Genomic DNA, 17,895 nt, shown 5'->3' with positions numbered 1-17,895 from the left:
CAAAAGTATGAAAACCTAGAAAAAAAATGTATTGTGCATTTAGAACAAATATAAAAATTTGATTAATCATGAGTTAACTAGTGAAGACATGCAATTAATTACAAAATAAAAATTTTAATCGCCTGACCAGATGATATTAAAAATTAGGGATGTCAGGCATTTAAATTTTTTAATTGTAATTAATCGCATGACTTCTCTAGTTAACTCACAATTAATCACAAATTTTATATCTGTTTTAAATGAACAATTAAAAAAAATCTAGGTTTTCATACTACTCTTGTTAACAAAAGTAGAACAAAAAGTTAAACTAATAGAAATAGTTAAAATGATTTTTTGACGTTTATAACCGTCAATGGCAGTGAATGAGTTAATGTGTGGTGGTGATTTTGTCATCATCCACCACCACCCCAGCCTGTATTTTGCCATGTTGTTGTGTTTTGCCAAGAGAGCGAGTTTGTGGGCGAAAAAAGTCTATGTTTACCCCTCCAGCCAATCACAGAGCGGGGGGCGTGTCACTGAAGGCAGGCGCAATGTTGATGAGAAGAGTGGGGGTTGAGCCATGGGAGGAGTCAATTTTGAATTGGTTGTTTACAAACAGCAACGGACAAAACTAAAGACCCCACCTTTAAGTATCAGTCAATTTAGCTTGTGCGCTTACCAAGCGATCATTTGTCTATGCAAGCGCGTCAGTGTGTATTTAGCCAAACTTTCCCAGAGAGATTTTTCTGGAAGCGGGGCTGTACCTCAGTGTTTAAATGCATCATAACCGAAGCCATCAGTCACTAAGTCATTGACTAAATACCAAATGTATGATTCTCTCGGAGCCACAGAGGTTACAAGAATGCAGCGGTGAATGGCGCACTGAGGTATGTAGTGTAACAACTATCTATGAACACTTTCAACATACATTTTAATCTTTAGTCCCCCCCCCCCCCCCACACATAACTCCTCTGTGTGTTTTGGGTGGTGCTTGGAAGGAACAATGAGGGATTGTCTTCAAATCTCGACTTCAGCAGATCGATTGCATCACTTCCTTTACTTAAGTTACATCATAGTGCATCACAAGGCATGGCTATTTTAGGGCCGAGTTTGGAGCAAACCTCACGGACAATGTCACAATATTTGGTTTCTCCCTCTCTCTCCTTCTATGGTTTAAACAAAACATGCAGACAATGTCCTTAATTCCTTGGAGTCCAACTTCTGACATGTTTAATGAGAGAAGATGCATTATCCTCAGTCAGATGTGGCATTCCGGGACATTGTTGTAATTGTTTATATTGCATGAAAAGAAGATTCAAAGTTGACAGAGCACTTATACACTGTGTGCTGTTGCTGTAGGTTTATAGTAGGGCATTTATACACCAACACATAGTATTTATTCATAGGACATGACAAGTCTTTACAAGAATCCTCCTTATTTAGTCCATTGTCTGTTAACGGTTTGAGAACTTGATGTACTATACACTATGGCAACCCGGAAGGTTGAATGAAATGTTGTCTTAGCCAAAGAGAAAGTTACAGGCTTTAGTTTCTTGTGTCTCTCTTACAAGTGTGTTTCATTTTGTCTAAGTTTGCGAACTTGTGACTATACAGGCGCTGTAAAATTCTGAAAGTGCTGGATTGCCTTCCCGTTTGTGGGTTTGATTGTGCACCCTCATTAATTAATTGCTTTTGTACGAAAGCATGCATTTGTGTACGCTAAAGCTACCATGGTAACGGCCTACTCTCTCAATGTGAATTCACTTTCTCGGGGAGAGAAAAAAACACACACATTGTTTTGGATTTAAGTAGCATGAATACAGTAAGTGTAGTTAGCTCCTTCATGCTAATGATAAAGAATGCTTGTAGACATGGCTCTGCTGGACATACACTCGGGAGGAATGAAACATGAAGTACCATTACCAGTATATAAATATATTTTTTAAAAGTATATGTTTTTGAGGGATTCAGCTGTTTAGAAGACTGGAAATGAATGCTGAAGGGAAAAGTGTGCAAATCTTCACAAATGCAAACTAATACATCAATTCAAGAATATATAGTACTTTTCAGTTAATTTTCAGCTTCCCCCCACAGTTTTTTCCCATTTTATTCTTCAGAGCGACACCCATCCATCCATCCATCCATCCATCCATCCAATGACTTGTGTTTTCTCAGAATGTTAAAGTGGTCTCATAAAGTACGCACATCTTATTTTCACAGATGTTTGAGAAAGCAGCAGCTTGGATCTTGTGCTTATCGGTCGGCTGATTAAACCACAAGCAGCGTTCTCGAGACTCACAGCCCAAGTGGAGAGACAAGAGGACGGACATTCAGAGAGAGGGAGGGAGGGAGAGAGGGAGAGAGAGAGGGCGAGAGAGAGAGAGTGAGAGAGGCGGTGCTCGGTTGAACCCCTCCACTTCTTCTCTGTGTTAGCTCGCAATAATCGTCGACTACATGCCTAAAGCGTGACAGTAAACTGGTTTATCTGGGTGACAGGAAAAAAATAAAAAAAACAAAAGCGATGTGTGAGAGGACTTTCGACTGGCCTCACTTGTATTAGAGGCGCGACTGAGCGGAAACACGGCAAAATGGCCCGTTTCGAGTTCAAACGACGGGAACCGTGACGACGACTTGACGTTTGTTAACTCGGTAAGTTCACCGAATAGCGCCTACTTGTTTTGTTTGTGTGTGTAAGCGTTAATGTGTATGTGTGTTATGACATCATGGAGTGTAACATATGTCCCATAACATTTTGGCCAAGTGTGCTACGTTTTTACCTGTACTCGTCATTGACAGAAACATAACTTATGAACATGGAACCTTGCGAGCGCCATTAGCTCGTCACTTTGTACGGTTTTTTCCTTTTGGCTGCCGAATTTTATGGGTTTCGATGCTGTTGCTAAAGTTTTTTTTTTTTTGGTGGGTAAACTCACAAATGGAGACTCGTGTTTTTGGCCAGAGGGAGGAGCCGCACCCATAACTGTTCTTTACTGGAATTTCATCTCCCCTCATTCATTTGCCTTTAACACCCAATTTGTAGGAAAGTAGGGTGAAGAAATTTACTATAGAGCTCCATAATGTTGCTCTTTCAAGTTTAAAAATGTGTTGTTGGATAACAGTATTGGAATAAATGCCATATTACTATGTTAAGAAAAGAGAAGTGTATTATCTGGAGTCATTGTGATTGTACATTTGTAAAGTGATAGCTGAATGACATTGACAATTAATATCTTATCCTTTAGTTATATGTTTGTGTCACATTCCAAAATGGCCTGCATAGAAGGCTATAAAAGCATACATTTATATGTATTTATTTGGGAGTGCTGTTTTATCTGTAGTGTTGTTTTGTTCCATATGTATTTGGATGTGAGGCATCTAATGGATTGTGCTTTCTTTTGCCCTCACCATCTCCTCAGCCAGCAGTATGGCTCGTCGCTCTCAATGTTCTTCAGCGGGGGATAACCCCCTGCACCCAAACTACCTTCCTCCTCACTATCGGGAAGAGTACCGCCTGGCAATTGACGCACTAATTGAAGAAGAGCTGGAAGGATATTATGATTTTCTCCAAAAAGCAGATGTGGTGGATTTCCTGTCCACACCTGAGATCCAGTACATTCAGAGCTCAGCCCACCTTCCTCAACAGACCACCTGCCAAGAGCAAAGTTTCCCCGAGATTGGAGAAGACAGCTCCTCGGATACATACTGGCCAATCCACTCGGACCTGGATGTCCCCGGCCTGGATCTTGGCTGGCCGCAGCTGCATCTTTTTGGTGGTCCCACAGAGGTCACCACTCTGGTTAACCCTCCTGAGCCTGACATGCCGAGTATCAAGGAGCAGGCCCGGCGACTTATCAAGAATGCTCAGCAAGTCGGTCTTTGTTCTTTTATGGCAGCAGACTACATGACCCTCACAGTGTTTTCACAGTTGCCTAATGTGGTTTTTGTCTCCACAGATGATTGCCATAGTGATGGACATGTTTACTGATGTTGACATATTTGCCGATATTTTAAATGCTGCCATGAGAAACGTTGCCGTCTATATTCTTTTAGACGAGCAGAACGTACATCATTTCATGAACATGGTGTCCAACTGCAGAGTAAATCTACAGAGTACCCAAGTGAGTCCTTTACAATATACAGTACAGTGTACTTTATGTCCAAGGAAGTCTTGAGCCATTCTGTCACACTACCTATAATTTACATATTTTGTTTTTGTCATCTCGGCTCCTCTCAACACTAACTCAAACGGTTAATGATTTCTTAGCTTTACTGCTATTCTCAGGGCCCAGACTGTTGATACCAGTACCATTATTAATTCTGCTTACATTTTTACATGTCGAATTGCTCATTTGCTTTGGGAAGGAAAGAAACAATCGTCGATTCATGAGTAGCAATTGCCATTCTGCAGTTTATGCAGATAAAAATTTGTGCAAATTTAAAACATGGACCTCTCCTTCTTCAACAATGTAGTAAATGTCTGCTCGTGAGAAAGCAAGGAGCATAATTAGGGTTGTAACTATAACAATAGCAAAACAGAAACAAGTTGGCAAAATAGCTCACTGAGCCATAGTCATGTGTGGTGAGTAAGCGGGTTTATGTTCATATCCTAAGACGTGCCTATCTACCAGTATACAGTATGCAAGCAGTACACAGGAAGAAATGACCGACCATAAACTGATGAAATTAGCATTACTTATTGACAAGTACTTTGATAACTATGTCAAATGTTGCGCAGACATTAAAGTTCTAATGATATAAGAAATAAAAACAAGATAAATGTTTTTATTGATTAATGTCACCTATGAACTGTACAACAAATTGAAAATAAAGTAATAGCTTTTGGAGAGGGGAAGGGAAAATAAAAAACTAAGATAACATGGTTGCACAAGTGTGCATACCCTCTTATAATTGGAAATGTGGCTGTGTTCAGCATTAACCAATCACATTCAAGCTCATTTAAATGAAAGTCAGCACACATCTGCCACCATTGAAATAAAGTACCTCTGGTGAACTTCAAATAAGATTAGGATGTTTTAGTAGGCTTTTCCTGACATATTTTTAGTCACATCTTACAGCAGAGGGATATTATTGTTTTAAGATATCAGTCAAAAGAAGTGTGCAAAAGATTTTCCAAGGCATTTAAAATACCATGGAACACAGTAAAGACCATGGAAAATATGGGCGGAAAGTCTATGTTATTTTTAAAATGAAAGAAAAAAATGAGAAGAAAGTTTCTCAGGAAGACAGCCAAGAGGCAGAGAGCAATGTTATAGGAACTCCAGGAATTTATGGGTAGTATTTGCTGTTTAGAATATGTGACAACAATCTCCCGTCTTCTTCATATGTCTGGGATATGGGGTAGGGTAAAAAGAAAGGTAGCGAGACTGAGGCAATTCACATCCAAACAGCAGTTCTTGGAGGCTATTCTGACATCCTGGAAATTAATTCCAGCAGATAATAGAAGCGATAAGAGGTCCTATGTTAAAATGTAGCTTTACCTGTTAAGAAGTTTGTGATTGGAATAGGTTTTGATTTAATCAAAGAAGTTTGTGACTGAAATTGCATTTGATTTAATCAAAATCAAGATCCTTCCAGCAAGTGTTTCCCCCCCCTGTTTTTTTTTACAACCTATGAAATGTCTTGAAACACTGCCGTGCATAATAATTTGGAACAGTGCATTTTATCAAATACAATGGATGGATGGCTGGAAGGACATTTTTATATTTGAAAAAAAAAATACTGTTTTGTTTGGGAGTTTTTTTTTAAAGCAGTCAAATTACTCTCTAACAGCTGATGACTTGAATATTATAATGAACGTCATTTACACAGGCTATAAAAATCAGAGAAAAATATTTGCGTACTAATTTGGAACATATAGATGCATACATACAATACATACATTAATAAATGTGTGTGCATATGTTAATTGTTTATATTGCTGGTGTCAGGCCAAAACCTTCTACCTCCAAAATCGTCACTTTTCAGGAGACCCCAAAAACGGCATGTCTGCTCTCAACCATTAATATTTTGTCATCAAAGAGAGCAAGCCATTTTTAACACTTAAAGTTTGGTCAATAATTCGTAAAAATGACACCCACAAGTATGGACTGACCAAAATAGTTTACTTTTTTTTTAAAGAAATATGAACTACCAAATTGTGACTTAATGAAGATTCTGCCCAACACCAGCGATTTATATGTATATTAGGCCGGCAACTAACAATTATTTTAAGAATCGATTAATCTGTCAATTTATTAATTTTTGTATTCACCAATTAAGTTTAAATAAACATTTTTAAAATGTACATCCTTTTATTCACAAATAGGACATCATTTCAAATTGATGCTGCAGAAAATGGAATTGAGTCACTTACTGGTTCAGCCCATAAGACTAAAATGGGCAGAAATGTTAATCATTGTTTTCCCAAAATGAATGCAAACGTCTTATTTTGATTCAACACAAAGATAATCAGTCAGCTTTCGTGGGTAACAGAAATCTCACAATATTAACTGTTGAGAGGCTGAAACTGGATTTAGATTTGGACAGTTTTAAGTTAAACAACATTTTGCCAACCAATTAATTGGCTGTGCAGGAAATTAACCATTTTGCCTACCAAAAAAACTGGGCTGGAGTAAAACAGGTACTTTTCATTGTATAGTCATTGTTTGCTCAGTGCTATATAAATTTGGAAGAGCAATGCAAAACTGCCACCCTACTTTGATTTTAACATAACCACTACAATATTTCTCTTGCAGTTTCTACGCGTAAGAACTGTATCTGGAATCACTTACCACTGCCGCTCAGGGAAATCCTTCAAAGGTCAGATGATGGATCGCTTCTTGCTGACAGACTGCAGGGCCGTACTAAGTGGGAACTACAGGTAATGTTCCTACCTGCTGTAGAGTAGAACATTTAGAACAAAGCAATGAGGTGTTTACATTGCAATAAAATCAATTAGCATATGTTTGTGCAATTAATTCTGAAAGACTGAACATTTATTAATACATTTTCATTGTTTTTGTTTAGCTTCATGTGGTCTTTTGAGAAACTGCATCGTTGTATGGCACACCTTTTCCTTGGACAGCTCGTATCGACTTTTGATGAAGAGTTTCGGATCCTCTTTGCTCAGTCACAACCATTATTGACTGATGTGCCTGCTGCGACGGAAGACATTGGCCTTTTACAAAAGAGGCAATACCCCAGTAAAAGAACTTCATTTGTGTACAGAGAGCCCAGAAAGCTGGTGCCACTGGACATGTCTCATTCAGAGGATTGGAATAAACCATCATACGATGAACAAATGGAAACCGACTGGAGAATGTTGCCCCTCAAAAGGAATGAATCTTTCCATGGACCTATTGATATATACAGTCGATTTCCATCACAGCAATCAGGAATGGAGCAGCAAGGTCACTCCAAGTTTCCCATGATGGAAAGCCCTTCTTTGAAACGCAACATTTATGCTGAAGGTGTTCATGGCAGGTACAATTACCCATTCCAGACTCAACCCACACCAGACTTTGAGGCCCGGGGAAGGCTGTTTCACAGGGGGCCGCAGAAAAATGTGGGGCCAGGCCCTGAAGTCGATTATAGGGGCCCTGAGAAATTCTGGGGCCAAAACTATCCATCTGCAGATCAGTATTCTGAACCAGGTTTACCACAAGAGATGGAGCCATTTGATAACTTTGACCCTGTGCTTAACTATTTATCATCCACCAGGAATGTGGACTTTGAGCAGGTCTCAGAGAAATTACAACCTCCTGTAGATTTACCTCAGCCTACAGTGGATGACAAGCCGTTTTTCCAAGAGCCGAAGACAGACCGCAAAGACCCCACGGTAAAGCAGGGTTTAAGGAACTGGAGAATTAACTCTTACCTCAGTGCATATGATAATCCAGGAGATGAAGGCCTGCCATTGATGCCATCTCAGGCAACAGATCCTTTCGAGGAGCCATCCAACCCTGGACAGCCAACAGCTCCCATCGCAGATTCATCATTTCCTAAAATTCCAAATGTTCGAGAGTTTAAGATTCCTGCCATCCCGAGAGTAAGTCAATTGCCATGCTATGCCAAAGCTTTTGTACTGGAATCAGAGCAGTCCAATAAATTGCAAGAAGAAAGTACAGCTGTACCAGCTGACACCAAAACAACACCAACACCCTCAGAATCATCATCAACAACTGAAGGGGACAAACCAGAGGAGGCAGACCAAAAGGAGCCCAATACTGTTGTTCGAAAGGATGAGTCATTTCGGAGAAAATACAACGCAGCAATGCCGAGAAGCTCGAGGTTAAGATCATCTCTGATATTTAACTCTTTAGAGCAGCATACAGCAGGCCAACAAGATGAAGAAAGTGACAAGAATGAGAGCGAGCAGACAAAGCTACCCTTTGCTTCTCAAGTTTTTGGACAAAGGAGATCAGCTGCAAGAGAGTCTTTCGGATGGACTCGTTACTTAAAGTCGTTTGATAGCTCTGCGCCAGAAGCGTCAAAACAAGAAGGAAACAGCAAAGCAGAGGATAAAGATTCATCAAAGGAAGATTTAAAGAGTTCCTCAGAAAATCTCCATGTACAAGAACCGTTCAAACGTCCAGATATTGAACAAGGAAAAGTTTCTCCATCACCATCCAGATTGAAGCGGTCTGAATCTGATATGGCCAAACCCGGTCAGCCACCCAAGCCTTTGGGCAACAGTTTGTTGTCTGTCGATATGAGCGATCCTGATAAGAGACTCATGTTTTTCAAAGAGCTGGCGGCAAAACGCAAAGCTGCTAAGGCTGCAGAAGCTGAAAAAAGAACAGCAAAGACTGCCATGAAAACACCAACTGATCTTGACAGAGTGAGTGTTGAAAAGGGGGACACTGTACCAAATGATGGAAGGAAAGGTGACAAGACTTCCCAAATGTCAATCTCATTATCATCAAGTGTTACGACAACGGATTTCAGTCAAGCAAAAACCACAGAGCCACTTGGTGATGTCAGTGATGAGGCAAACAAGCAAGAGGGCCAGGTCAGTAATCTCACCGTCATCTCCCAAAGCTCAAAAAGTGAACAAGCTAGAGTTTCATCTGCGTTAAAGAAGGTAGAATTGGGGAGCAGCCAAACGGCAGTATCTTTATCTGTTTCTGCAGAAACAGAGGCTCTTCAGTGTGAATCAGACGATGCAGAGCTTCACAAATCCGCCTTGAGTGAGTTTAGCTCTGGTCAACAACCCATTAGAACTCAAGAAATACATTCTAATCTTCCATCGCTTGAGCTTAGAATCGATAAAAGTCTGTCACCAGTTCTTCAATCTACCTCTAATGAGTCCACATTATTGACTCCCAGTATGGGGGATTCTGCATCATCTTCTGCATCTACCATGTTTACTTCTAACATCCAAACTCGAGACTCATCACAGGTCAAGACCAGCGTGGCATCTTCTCCGCTGGCATCACCATCTAGCATAGCACAACCAGATGCAGAAAGCTCTAACGCTGAACACCCGCTACTCATTTCTAGTCATCAAACCGCTTCCAGTCCTCATGACTCTAACATAAACTCACCTAGCATACAGTCCCTAACTTGTGACAGACTACACCAAGAAGAATCTCTCAGCGCCTCCCCGCCTAGATCCAACCAGTCTACTGAGGAAAAATCATCCTCTTCGTTATATGATTCTTTTTCACGTGATTCCCACAGCTCAGTAACTAAAACAACAGTAGATGAGTCTGGAGTGTCACCCATTGTCATTACTTCATCCCTCACACACGACAAAGGTGACATCACAGCTGCATCTTCGACTCCTGCTGTGACCGATTTATGTTCGTCTGTGTTAGCTCAATCTGTTTTGCCTTCCCATAGTGAAAGAACAGAAGGTACAATGTCATCGTCGCTTGGGTCCTATGACACCAACATTTTAACCAATGGGAATCCAGCTGACACAAACAAACTTACAATGCACCCTACCTCAGTTTTCACATCTGTTACGGCCAACTCTGATCAATCTGAAGTTTGCACATCAGAGTTAGCCACACCTCTTGCTAGCAATTCTCTGAGCTATGAAAATGATGTCAGCAAAGATTCCATATCGCCTTGTGAGAATAAAACAGAGGACAATGAAAAAATAAATGACCCAGCAGGGCAAATTAAATGTTCAGGAGTGACAGTAGAGGAAGGGGCACCATCATCACAGCAATCCAAGCAGCCAAAGGTGAGCCAGTCTCGCTACCAGTCATCAACCGCCGGCGTGCTCTCCAGCAGCAACCTCCGAGATGATACCAAGCTGCTGCTGGAACAAATTTCGGCAAATAGCCAAAGCAGGAACGAGTCTACAAAGGAGTCGCCTGTCACTGATGATGAGAAAGAAGATGAAGCTGACAAAAATGCCAAAAGGGAAAAAGATAGAGAGATTGGGTCACTAAGCAGCAACCTGCCAAAATCGTCTCAGGACCGTGACAAGCTGCTGGAGAAACTCCAAAGCATGAGGAAGGAGAGGAAAGTTTACAGTCGCTTTGATGTAAGTTGAATTACTCGCACGTTAAGATTTGTGTTCACCTCCCTAACAAGAAGTATTTTTTCTCTTGTTTTCAGATGACTCATTAACTGGGATCCAGAGAGAAAGCTGAGCGAAAGGATTAGAGAGTAGACTGAAGTACAGCAGAAACCCGACATGCTGACTAAGATATTTACATGATCAGTAAAGACCAATAGGGTAGGATTTCTATTTGTCAATCACTATCAGTTTAGTCAGCGTGGAGTGCGTTTACTGACGGTTGACAGTGCAAAAGTACGTGATAAAATGTTTTAATGACACGGATGGGTAAAGTGCAATTTGTTACAGCTGATCCTTTGAGGTGCCCTGTGCAGTATTTTTTTACTGCAGTGGTAGTAGCCACAATACATAAATACGATTACTGTTTGCCACGAATGAAACTGCTACAGCTTTGATGTCTTGTGTAGAATAGTAATCATAAGATCCCTGGTTTTATGACATGTGGGTCTTAAAAATATATGATGATGAAGTAAGACCATTTCGTTTCTTACCAATTGGCTGGATGAACTCCAGCTTTCCAAATAGAAGTCAATTCTATGCTTGTGAGCTTCTTATTCTTTGTGCAGAAACTGAACTTGTTGTAAAGTATCTTCTGCCACCTAGTGGGTCTGTTTATAACTACAGCCCTTAAGTCTACATTGTTCTCATACCTTAGGGCAAACCAACACGTTACCACATTGGTGACTTGTTGGAAGTGTGATGAAATTCCACATAAATGCCTCACTTGTTTCAGCAGAAGTCATGGTGTTGTGTAAATGTTCCTTTGAAGCAAGCCAACTCATGCCCGTGTCTTCATTTCCCCCCCCTGAATACACAAGTAGTCATTTGGAAAAGTCAGAAGAGACTTCTTAGGGTGAGTTCAGAAATGAAAATTGCAATACCACTACTGGATGTTTGCCTCCATTAATTTAGAATAGGTATTTAATCCAATAATATAGATCATGCGTTGGAAACATGAGGACTGTAAGTGTGATACCCACATCTTAAACCTGATGTATCTAGAATTTTAAGTATCTTTGCTTATTGTTTTTTTTTTTAAACTGACTTTAATAATGAAGGTATTCATTAGCGGATAAGCTCCACCAATACAAACAAGTTAAATTTTAAAAAAAAAAATGAATCTGTTCTGCGCCATGTTATGTAAAGCCAACACTTTTGTGTGTGTGTTGTGATGTCTGTACAGCTTTGTCACATTGTTGGTGAGTTTTTGCAGATTTTGTAACATTACATTTGTAACATTAAAAAAAAACACATTTTCCTCAAGGGACCTCAAAGCCTGACCATGTACATTTATGAAGTTCTTGTAGGGGTGAATGACAAACTGTTGTGTTATATTTTGGAATTTGGAGAAACTAAGCTCTTGTGTCTTTGTGTTCTTAAGAAATTGTGCCTTACCTATAAAACCAGTCAAATGAAACAAACTAACAAAATTTAAATATCTTGAAGATATCTTTAATGGATGTCTGGTCTTCGGGACCAAATAATGAAAATAAAATGCCTTCAAAATGTATATTTTGGATCTTTGCACTCAGTTTTGGTTAAGATGAGATTCCTGGCGTGTGTGTGTGTGTGTGTGTGTGTGTGTGTGTGTGTGTGTGTGTGTGTGTGTGTGTGTGTGTGTGTGTGTGTGTGTGCGTGTGTGTGTGTGTGTGTGTGTGTGTGTGTGTGAGTGTGTGTGTGTGTGTCTGTGTGTGTGTGTGAATTGGATAAAACGGTCATGTAATCGTTTTTTTTTAAATTATGACATTTTGTTGAGCAATGTATTTCTGATGTGAAATAACATGATGTATTGTAGCCTGAATGCATGACTTTGAGTCGTGTTTTATAATGCCACCATAAGACATTTAAGACTTCACTGTTTAATTCAAAACTGATTTTTTTTTAACCTACCGTACTTACGTCAGACTCTTTCAAAACTGCGTAACCGTGATTAAGCTCACTGAGAGTAAAATAGCAATCAGGTCACATGCTGCCGAGCGCCGCTTATGAAAGGCACACTCCTCTGCAGTACTTCATAACGAACAGTGGGCCTCTTGAGCTGCACATTTTTACTACGGTAATCTTCTTTACAGTTTTCACGCTTCAGCCTGGAGATTGAGCCGGTCTTGACTTGGTACAGATTTTGCTTAGTGGAAGTCAGAAATAATATAAAATGACTTCAAGCTGGAATGGAGTTTATCACATTACAGCATTCAGCTGGTATGCTTTTGTTGTAACCACTCTGGCTGCTAAAGATGGGGAAGAATTACCAGCTGGGATCTTTGTGTATGGGGGACCTTGGAAATACCTCACCTTTTTGAATTTAGTAAGTACAATATATTGTGCAGTGCAATATGATTGAAGCGGAGGTCATATGGAAGAAATATCTTAATTGCTTTTTTTCAGTTACTACAAATGTTATTTTTTGGACTGGCTGCCTTGAACGATCTTCAGCCAGGGAAAAATTCTGATAGCACCCTGAACAGATGTACAGATCTAATATTCTCAGTCTTTGCCTTCCCTGTGGGCATGGTGAGATATATGTTTAAAATATTTTTTTCTTAAGTTACACAACAAATCAAATAACTTACATTAAGTCTTGTTTAGTTTGTTGTTGTTATTTTTTGGGCTATCTTTGCCTATGACAGAGAGTTGGTCTACCCGGCAACAATTGACGCCTTCCTCCCTCCTTGGATAAACCATGCAATGGTCTGGAAAATATATTTTTTAAACTCTTTATGCCAAATTACATTCTCTCATTTTAACCCATATAATAACTAATTTCTGACTTGTTTTCTTAGCACACGTTTGTACTTCCTTTGTTACTTGGAGAAATTGTGGCGCAGCCGCATGCCTACCCACAAACAAAGAATGCACTGGCCACACTGGGATTAGTGGGCGTGGGTTACCTCTTCTGGTAAGTGCCAAATCAGCATAAATATAGATTGAAATGATAACAAAAGAACTGAACTGCTGTTGCCGCAACTTTAATTGCCATCCATAACATGTTCTCAATTTCCTGCCTATGAAGTACAACTGTGTTTATTCAAAATGAACAGTAACAAATTTTATACACACATCTTGAGTCAAAACACATTTTGATGAACTTATTTCCCCCGATCATCTCTGCAGGATTCTCTGGGTGTACGTCTCAGCAGGAATTTGGGTGTATCCCCTCCTTGGGCATTTCAGTGCTGTTGGCCTGCTGGGCTTCTTTTGTTTTAACATGTCTGCGGTGACCTTGCTGTACCTTCTCGGAGGCAAACTCAACAGCCGCGTGTGGAAAAACTCACATCATCAACAGTGACAGGAAAAGTCAACTGGGCTCTGACCATTCCGAGAGCAATTGCAATGTATGAAGAAAGTCGAAGGATTTGCGACTTTCATCACTTTCTGTTTATAACACTGACTGTACCTTTTTCAAAGTTATAACTGTAATGGTATAGTTTCATATCAGCATGAAACATTTTTCATTTGAGTGCGGACAAAACCTAAAAACAAAAAAACAAATAAAGCACGTTCCAGAGACAACCTGTGTCTGCCATTTTCTTGTCAACTCCAATCCTTTGTATCAATAAAGTTATGGATTCAAGAGCCAAAGGTAACATTCTCTGCCTGTGTTTCTACGAAGTCATCATCATCATGTCATCAATAAATTCACCAACTGCACCGTTGTTGTGGTGTTAAGTAAACACGCGTGAAATGTCCACGTCATCCACCTCTGAGGTCTCTGTAGCCTTTAAGATGTTGGAGGTAGTCAGGATCTGCATCTACCAGTCCAACTGAAAGGATCTTGGCCAATAAATGCAGATCTGCCTCACTCAGGTCCTGTTGATGCACAAAAACATCAATTCTTGAATCTGTTATTATATACACCGAGAGCCTTTATCACGAGTACTAACCTTCTTGTTGCCGTTGGATTCCGGTGTCTGTGATTTTTGAAGTTTGGTTCCCTGTTTAGGACAATAGTCTTATTAAAACCTCACCCACTCAGTGGTGTAGTCCAGAGTATATACACAGTATACCCACTTCTTTTTCAGTCAGTATTGAGTATACCCACTTCTAAATCCCCCGATGCACAACGTTCAGCCATGGCCTACCCTCCTCTGCCTCTAATTGGCTGCTACCCGTTGCCTACACTGATTAGATTGGCTAACTTTTGGTATGAGGACTGATCAGCCAATCGGAGGCAGAGTAGGGCGGGTCATGTCGGGAAAAACAATCCTCCCCCGAGCCACAATGGTGACCCAGAAATTTAGCTAAGGTGAACTGTGACACGCTGCTGGTTACACACTAACTACATGCTCTAGATAAGTTTTATAGTAGCTATATAGGCTGGTACTTGATTTTTAAGTACCGGTAAATTAATTCATTCACTGCCATTGACGGCTATAGACGTAAAAAAAAAATTGATTTGAACTATTTCTATTAGTTTCACATTTTTTTCTACTTTTGTTAACAAGAGTATGAAAACCTAGGATTTTTTTTATTGTACATTTAGAACAGAGATCAAATTTGTGATTAATTGTGAGTTAACTAGTGAAGTCATGCGATCAATTACGATTACAATTTTTAACCGCCTGACGCCCCTAATTTTTAATAATCTTTTCTTTTTTTTAAATCGCGTCAGGCGATTACATTTTTTAATAAGTAATTAATTGCATGACTTCAATACTTAACTCACGATTAATCAAATTTTTTTTATCTGTTCTAAATGTACAATAACATTTTTTCTAGGTTTTCATACTCTTGTTAACAAAAGTGGAAAAAATGTTAAACTAATAGAAATAGTTCAAATAAATTTTTGATGACTATAGCCGTCAATGGCAGTGAATGGGTTAAAACACAAGAATGTAGAACAAAACAATGCTGAAGTCTAATCAGACTATTTTTCACATTTTTTGTTAATTTTTCACTAAATATTGTAATTTGTTTTATAATATATACTTTATGTTTGCCTCATGTTAAATACATTTTACATTATTTCAGGCTGCTTGTGTTACCAAACTGTTCTTAACAAGACATGATAAATGTATTTTTGTGAGCAAGTACAAATGACGGCTTTTTAAATCTTACATGTTTCTAAAACAAGACGTTTTTCTGGACTACGTAAAAATACATGTGTGTGTGTATATATATACCACTACACCACTGCACCCGCTTAACACTTGCATCTTTTCTTTTGGTGTCGGTTCTTCAGAATTCGACCATTTAAAGAACACTGGTCACATTCAAGCTCAGTTGATCTAATTTAGCAGTTGGCAACCTTTACTGTCAAAAGAGCCATTTTAGGCCAAATAAATAACCAAAAATTAGTGTGGAGTCACAAAACATTTGAAGATTGTGATGAAGGAAACAGTGCATTAGTGTCTAATGTACCAGGGCCCCAGACACTGTTAATTTGAGCTACACCATGACAGAAAAATATGCAGAATCCAACACTTTGAAGATTCTTTATTTTCTTCCTTTAATCTTCCGTTTTTGGATTTATATTTTTTTTGGGGGTGGGGGGGGGGGTAATTTTTCAAACTTTGTTTTTCATACATTTTTAGACTTTTCTGGCTTTCTGACATTTTTGACAATTTTATGGACATACATTTATATTTTTACCTTTCTTTTTTTTTTTACATTTTATGGCTATTTTTGACATTTTTCTGCCTTATTTCCTCTAAATTTTCTGACATTTTTTGACAATTTCTGGACATATTATGGTTAATTTTCGGGATTCGTTCTTGTTTTTGGACATTTTATAGTTACTTTTTGAACATTTTCTTTCGTGCCTTTCATTAAATAAATTTTCAGAGTACTTCTTTTGCAATGTTGAAGACATTTTATGGTAATTTTCTGCTTTTCCAGTTCCTTTTAGGACATTTTTAGTTCATTTTAAAATGTTTTTCATTTACCTTTCGTCTCTCATTTTTTTTGACAACTTAAACATTTGGATATTTTTTGAATATTAAATTATACATTTTTTTAATATAAATTATTAGTTCATTTAGAGACTTTTTTTTCTTCTAAAAATCAAGATAAATATGTTAAAAAAATAAAATAAAAAATCTGTTAAGTGTTTTTTAGAGAGTCACATGTGGCCAGAGCGGCAGGTTGCAGACACCTGACCTAATTTAAAAAAGCAAGACCAATTTTAAAGTTTACTCGCCTCTGTGAGTCCTTTCGAGAAGCACATGATGATAACTAGAAGGCCGACAACTGTCTGTGGGTTCAAACAGAAATGCTGCGGTCAACATCACAAGTGTCGGTTTTAGTTACAAAGCAATAAAGAAAATGTTTTTACTTACCCCAAGCAAGTACAGCATATTTCTTCTTCTCGGTGCGAACTACTCTATACTGCTTGAACCAAAAGAGAGTACCTGTCAGACAGGATATGCAACAATTTCCATTCTTACGTAGACAACTGCGTCAGAAAGGGTGTGGTTTTCATTCAATTCTCAACTTCTTTTCCCACTGTTATTGTTTTCCTTTTTTGCCAACAATTGGGTTGAAGAATGGGGAAAGATTTGACATTTAAATGCAACTGAAACACACCTTACGGTGGAACTTCCAGTACAGTATAGAGTTCACCTTCCTCCCACTTTCTAAAAGCACATCTTAGCAACTGAGGCTAAAATGTTGGTAGGCGTTTTATGTTTATGCATGTAGCTTGTTACTTTTAAGTCCATTTGGACAGGCTCCAACTAATCTGTGAGCAGAATGAGGCATTCAATATTTGTTATTATCTGTCAGTGGATTTTTTGTTAAGGCATGTTAAAAAGTCAAAAATTTAGTTGTTTTAATGGGTGTGTGGCAGTGTGGTGCTTTCCTCCATGTTACTGCTGGATCATTCCAAAATTGGAACACATTTTATATCCCACCCATCAAATTTTAAATAGTACACATACAAAACACTAAAATGTGCAGTTTCTGAGTAAATTTACTTGTCCTAAAACCAAATCTGAAAAAAAAAACTGAGAAAAGAATGCTTGAAAATAGTTTTTAAAATACCAAATAAGTCTGGAGTACCCTCTAAAATGTATTTTTTCTCTTGTCCCACCCCCTACTGACCAAATTGAATCCCTCAAATAAAGTTGAAATGTCACTTGTAACTGTCGGAACATTTGTTTTAATATACACACACTTATTATTCATGGACGAATTTTAAAAAAGACTGTCTACATCAGAGGTGGGCAATCTCGGTCCTCGAGGGCCGGAGTCCTGCAGGTTTTGGAGGTTTCTCACTTCCAACACAAGCTGATTCCAATCAACAGGATCGTTATCAGGTTTAGGCAGAGCTTGCTGATGAGCTGATCATGTATCAGCTGTGTTGGAGAAGGGCAACATGGAAAACCTGCAGGACGTCGGCCCTCATGCCCACCTCTCTGGTCTACATGGACCAATTAAATCAGTAC

General features: G+C 39.0%; 2 protein-coding genes and 1 long non-coding RNA gene across 6 annotated transcripts; 2 read left to right on the top strand and 1 right to left on the bottom strand.

Moving 5' to 3' along the window:
• The first annotated feature begins 402 nt into the window (after positions 1-402).
• fam83ha (family with sequence similarity 83 member Ha) lies at positions 403-12,023 on the top strand. Of its 3 annotated transcripts, none has more exons than XM_077582873.1 (7): positions 404-866; positions 2,200-2,628; positions 3,396-3,847; positions 3,933-4,097; positions 6,735-6,859; positions 7,006-8,989; positions 9,111-9,322. In XM_077582873.1, the coding sequence occupies exons 3-7, from the start codon at positions 3,404-3,406 to the stop codon at positions 9,165-9,167; spliced, it is 2,775 nt and encodes a 924-aa protein (XP_077438999.1). In that variant the 5' UTR covers positions 404-866; positions 2,200-2,628; positions 3,396-3,403; the 3' UTR covers positions 9,168-9,322. The 3 variants fall into 3 exon arrangements, with proteins under 3 accessions (XP_077439000.1, XP_077438999.1, XP_077438998.1); XM_077582872.1 differs by adding an exon at positions 10,552-12,023 and having other exon boundaries at positions 409-866; positions 7,006-10,477; XM_077582874.1 differs by lacking the exons at positions 7,006-8,989; positions 9,111-9,322 and having other exon boundaries at positions 403-866; positions 6,735-6,863.
• Positions 10,564-14,092, top strand: LOC144061932 (androgen-dependent TFPI-regulating protein). The gene is made up of 6 exons (XM_077582886.1): positions 10,564-10,672; positions 12,586-12,818; positions 12,899-13,024; positions 13,100-13,201; positions 13,294-13,409; positions 13,625-14,092. Exons 2-6 carry the CDS (start codon positions 12,666-12,668, stop codon positions 13,797-13,799), a joined length of 672 nt encoding a protein of 223 aa, XP_077439012.1. The 5' UTR covers positions 10,564-10,672; positions 12,586-12,665; the 3' UTR covers positions 13,800-14,092.
• LOC144061934 (uncharacterized) lies at positions 13,464-17,304 on the bottom strand. 2 transcript variants are annotated; one of them, XR_013296316.1, is made up of 5 exons: positions 17,036-17,304; positions 16,789-16,837; positions 16,650-16,703; positions 14,395-14,445; positions 13,464-14,320 (listed from the first exon to the last, which is right to left on the bottom strand). It is a non-coding gene; the product is annotated as an uncharacterized LOC144061934 (long non-coding RNA). The 2 variants fall into 2 exon arrangements; XR_013296317.1 differs by lacking the exon at positions 17,036-17,304 and having other exon boundaries at positions 16,789-16,856.
• Between the last annotated feature and the right edge of the window lie 591 nt (positions 17,305-17,895).

This window comes from Vanacampus margaritifer, chromosome 12, assembly GCF_051991255.1.
Source record: "Vanacampus margaritifer isolate UIUO_Vmar chromosome 12, RoL_Vmar_1.0, whole genome shotgun sequence".
Lineage (NCBI taxonomy): Eukaryota > Metazoa > Chordata > Actinopteri > Syngnathiformes > Syngnathidae > Vanacampus > Vanacampus margaritifer.
Note: the sequence above shows the minus strand (reverse complement) of the source record. Positions and strands in the feature narration are given on the sequence as shown.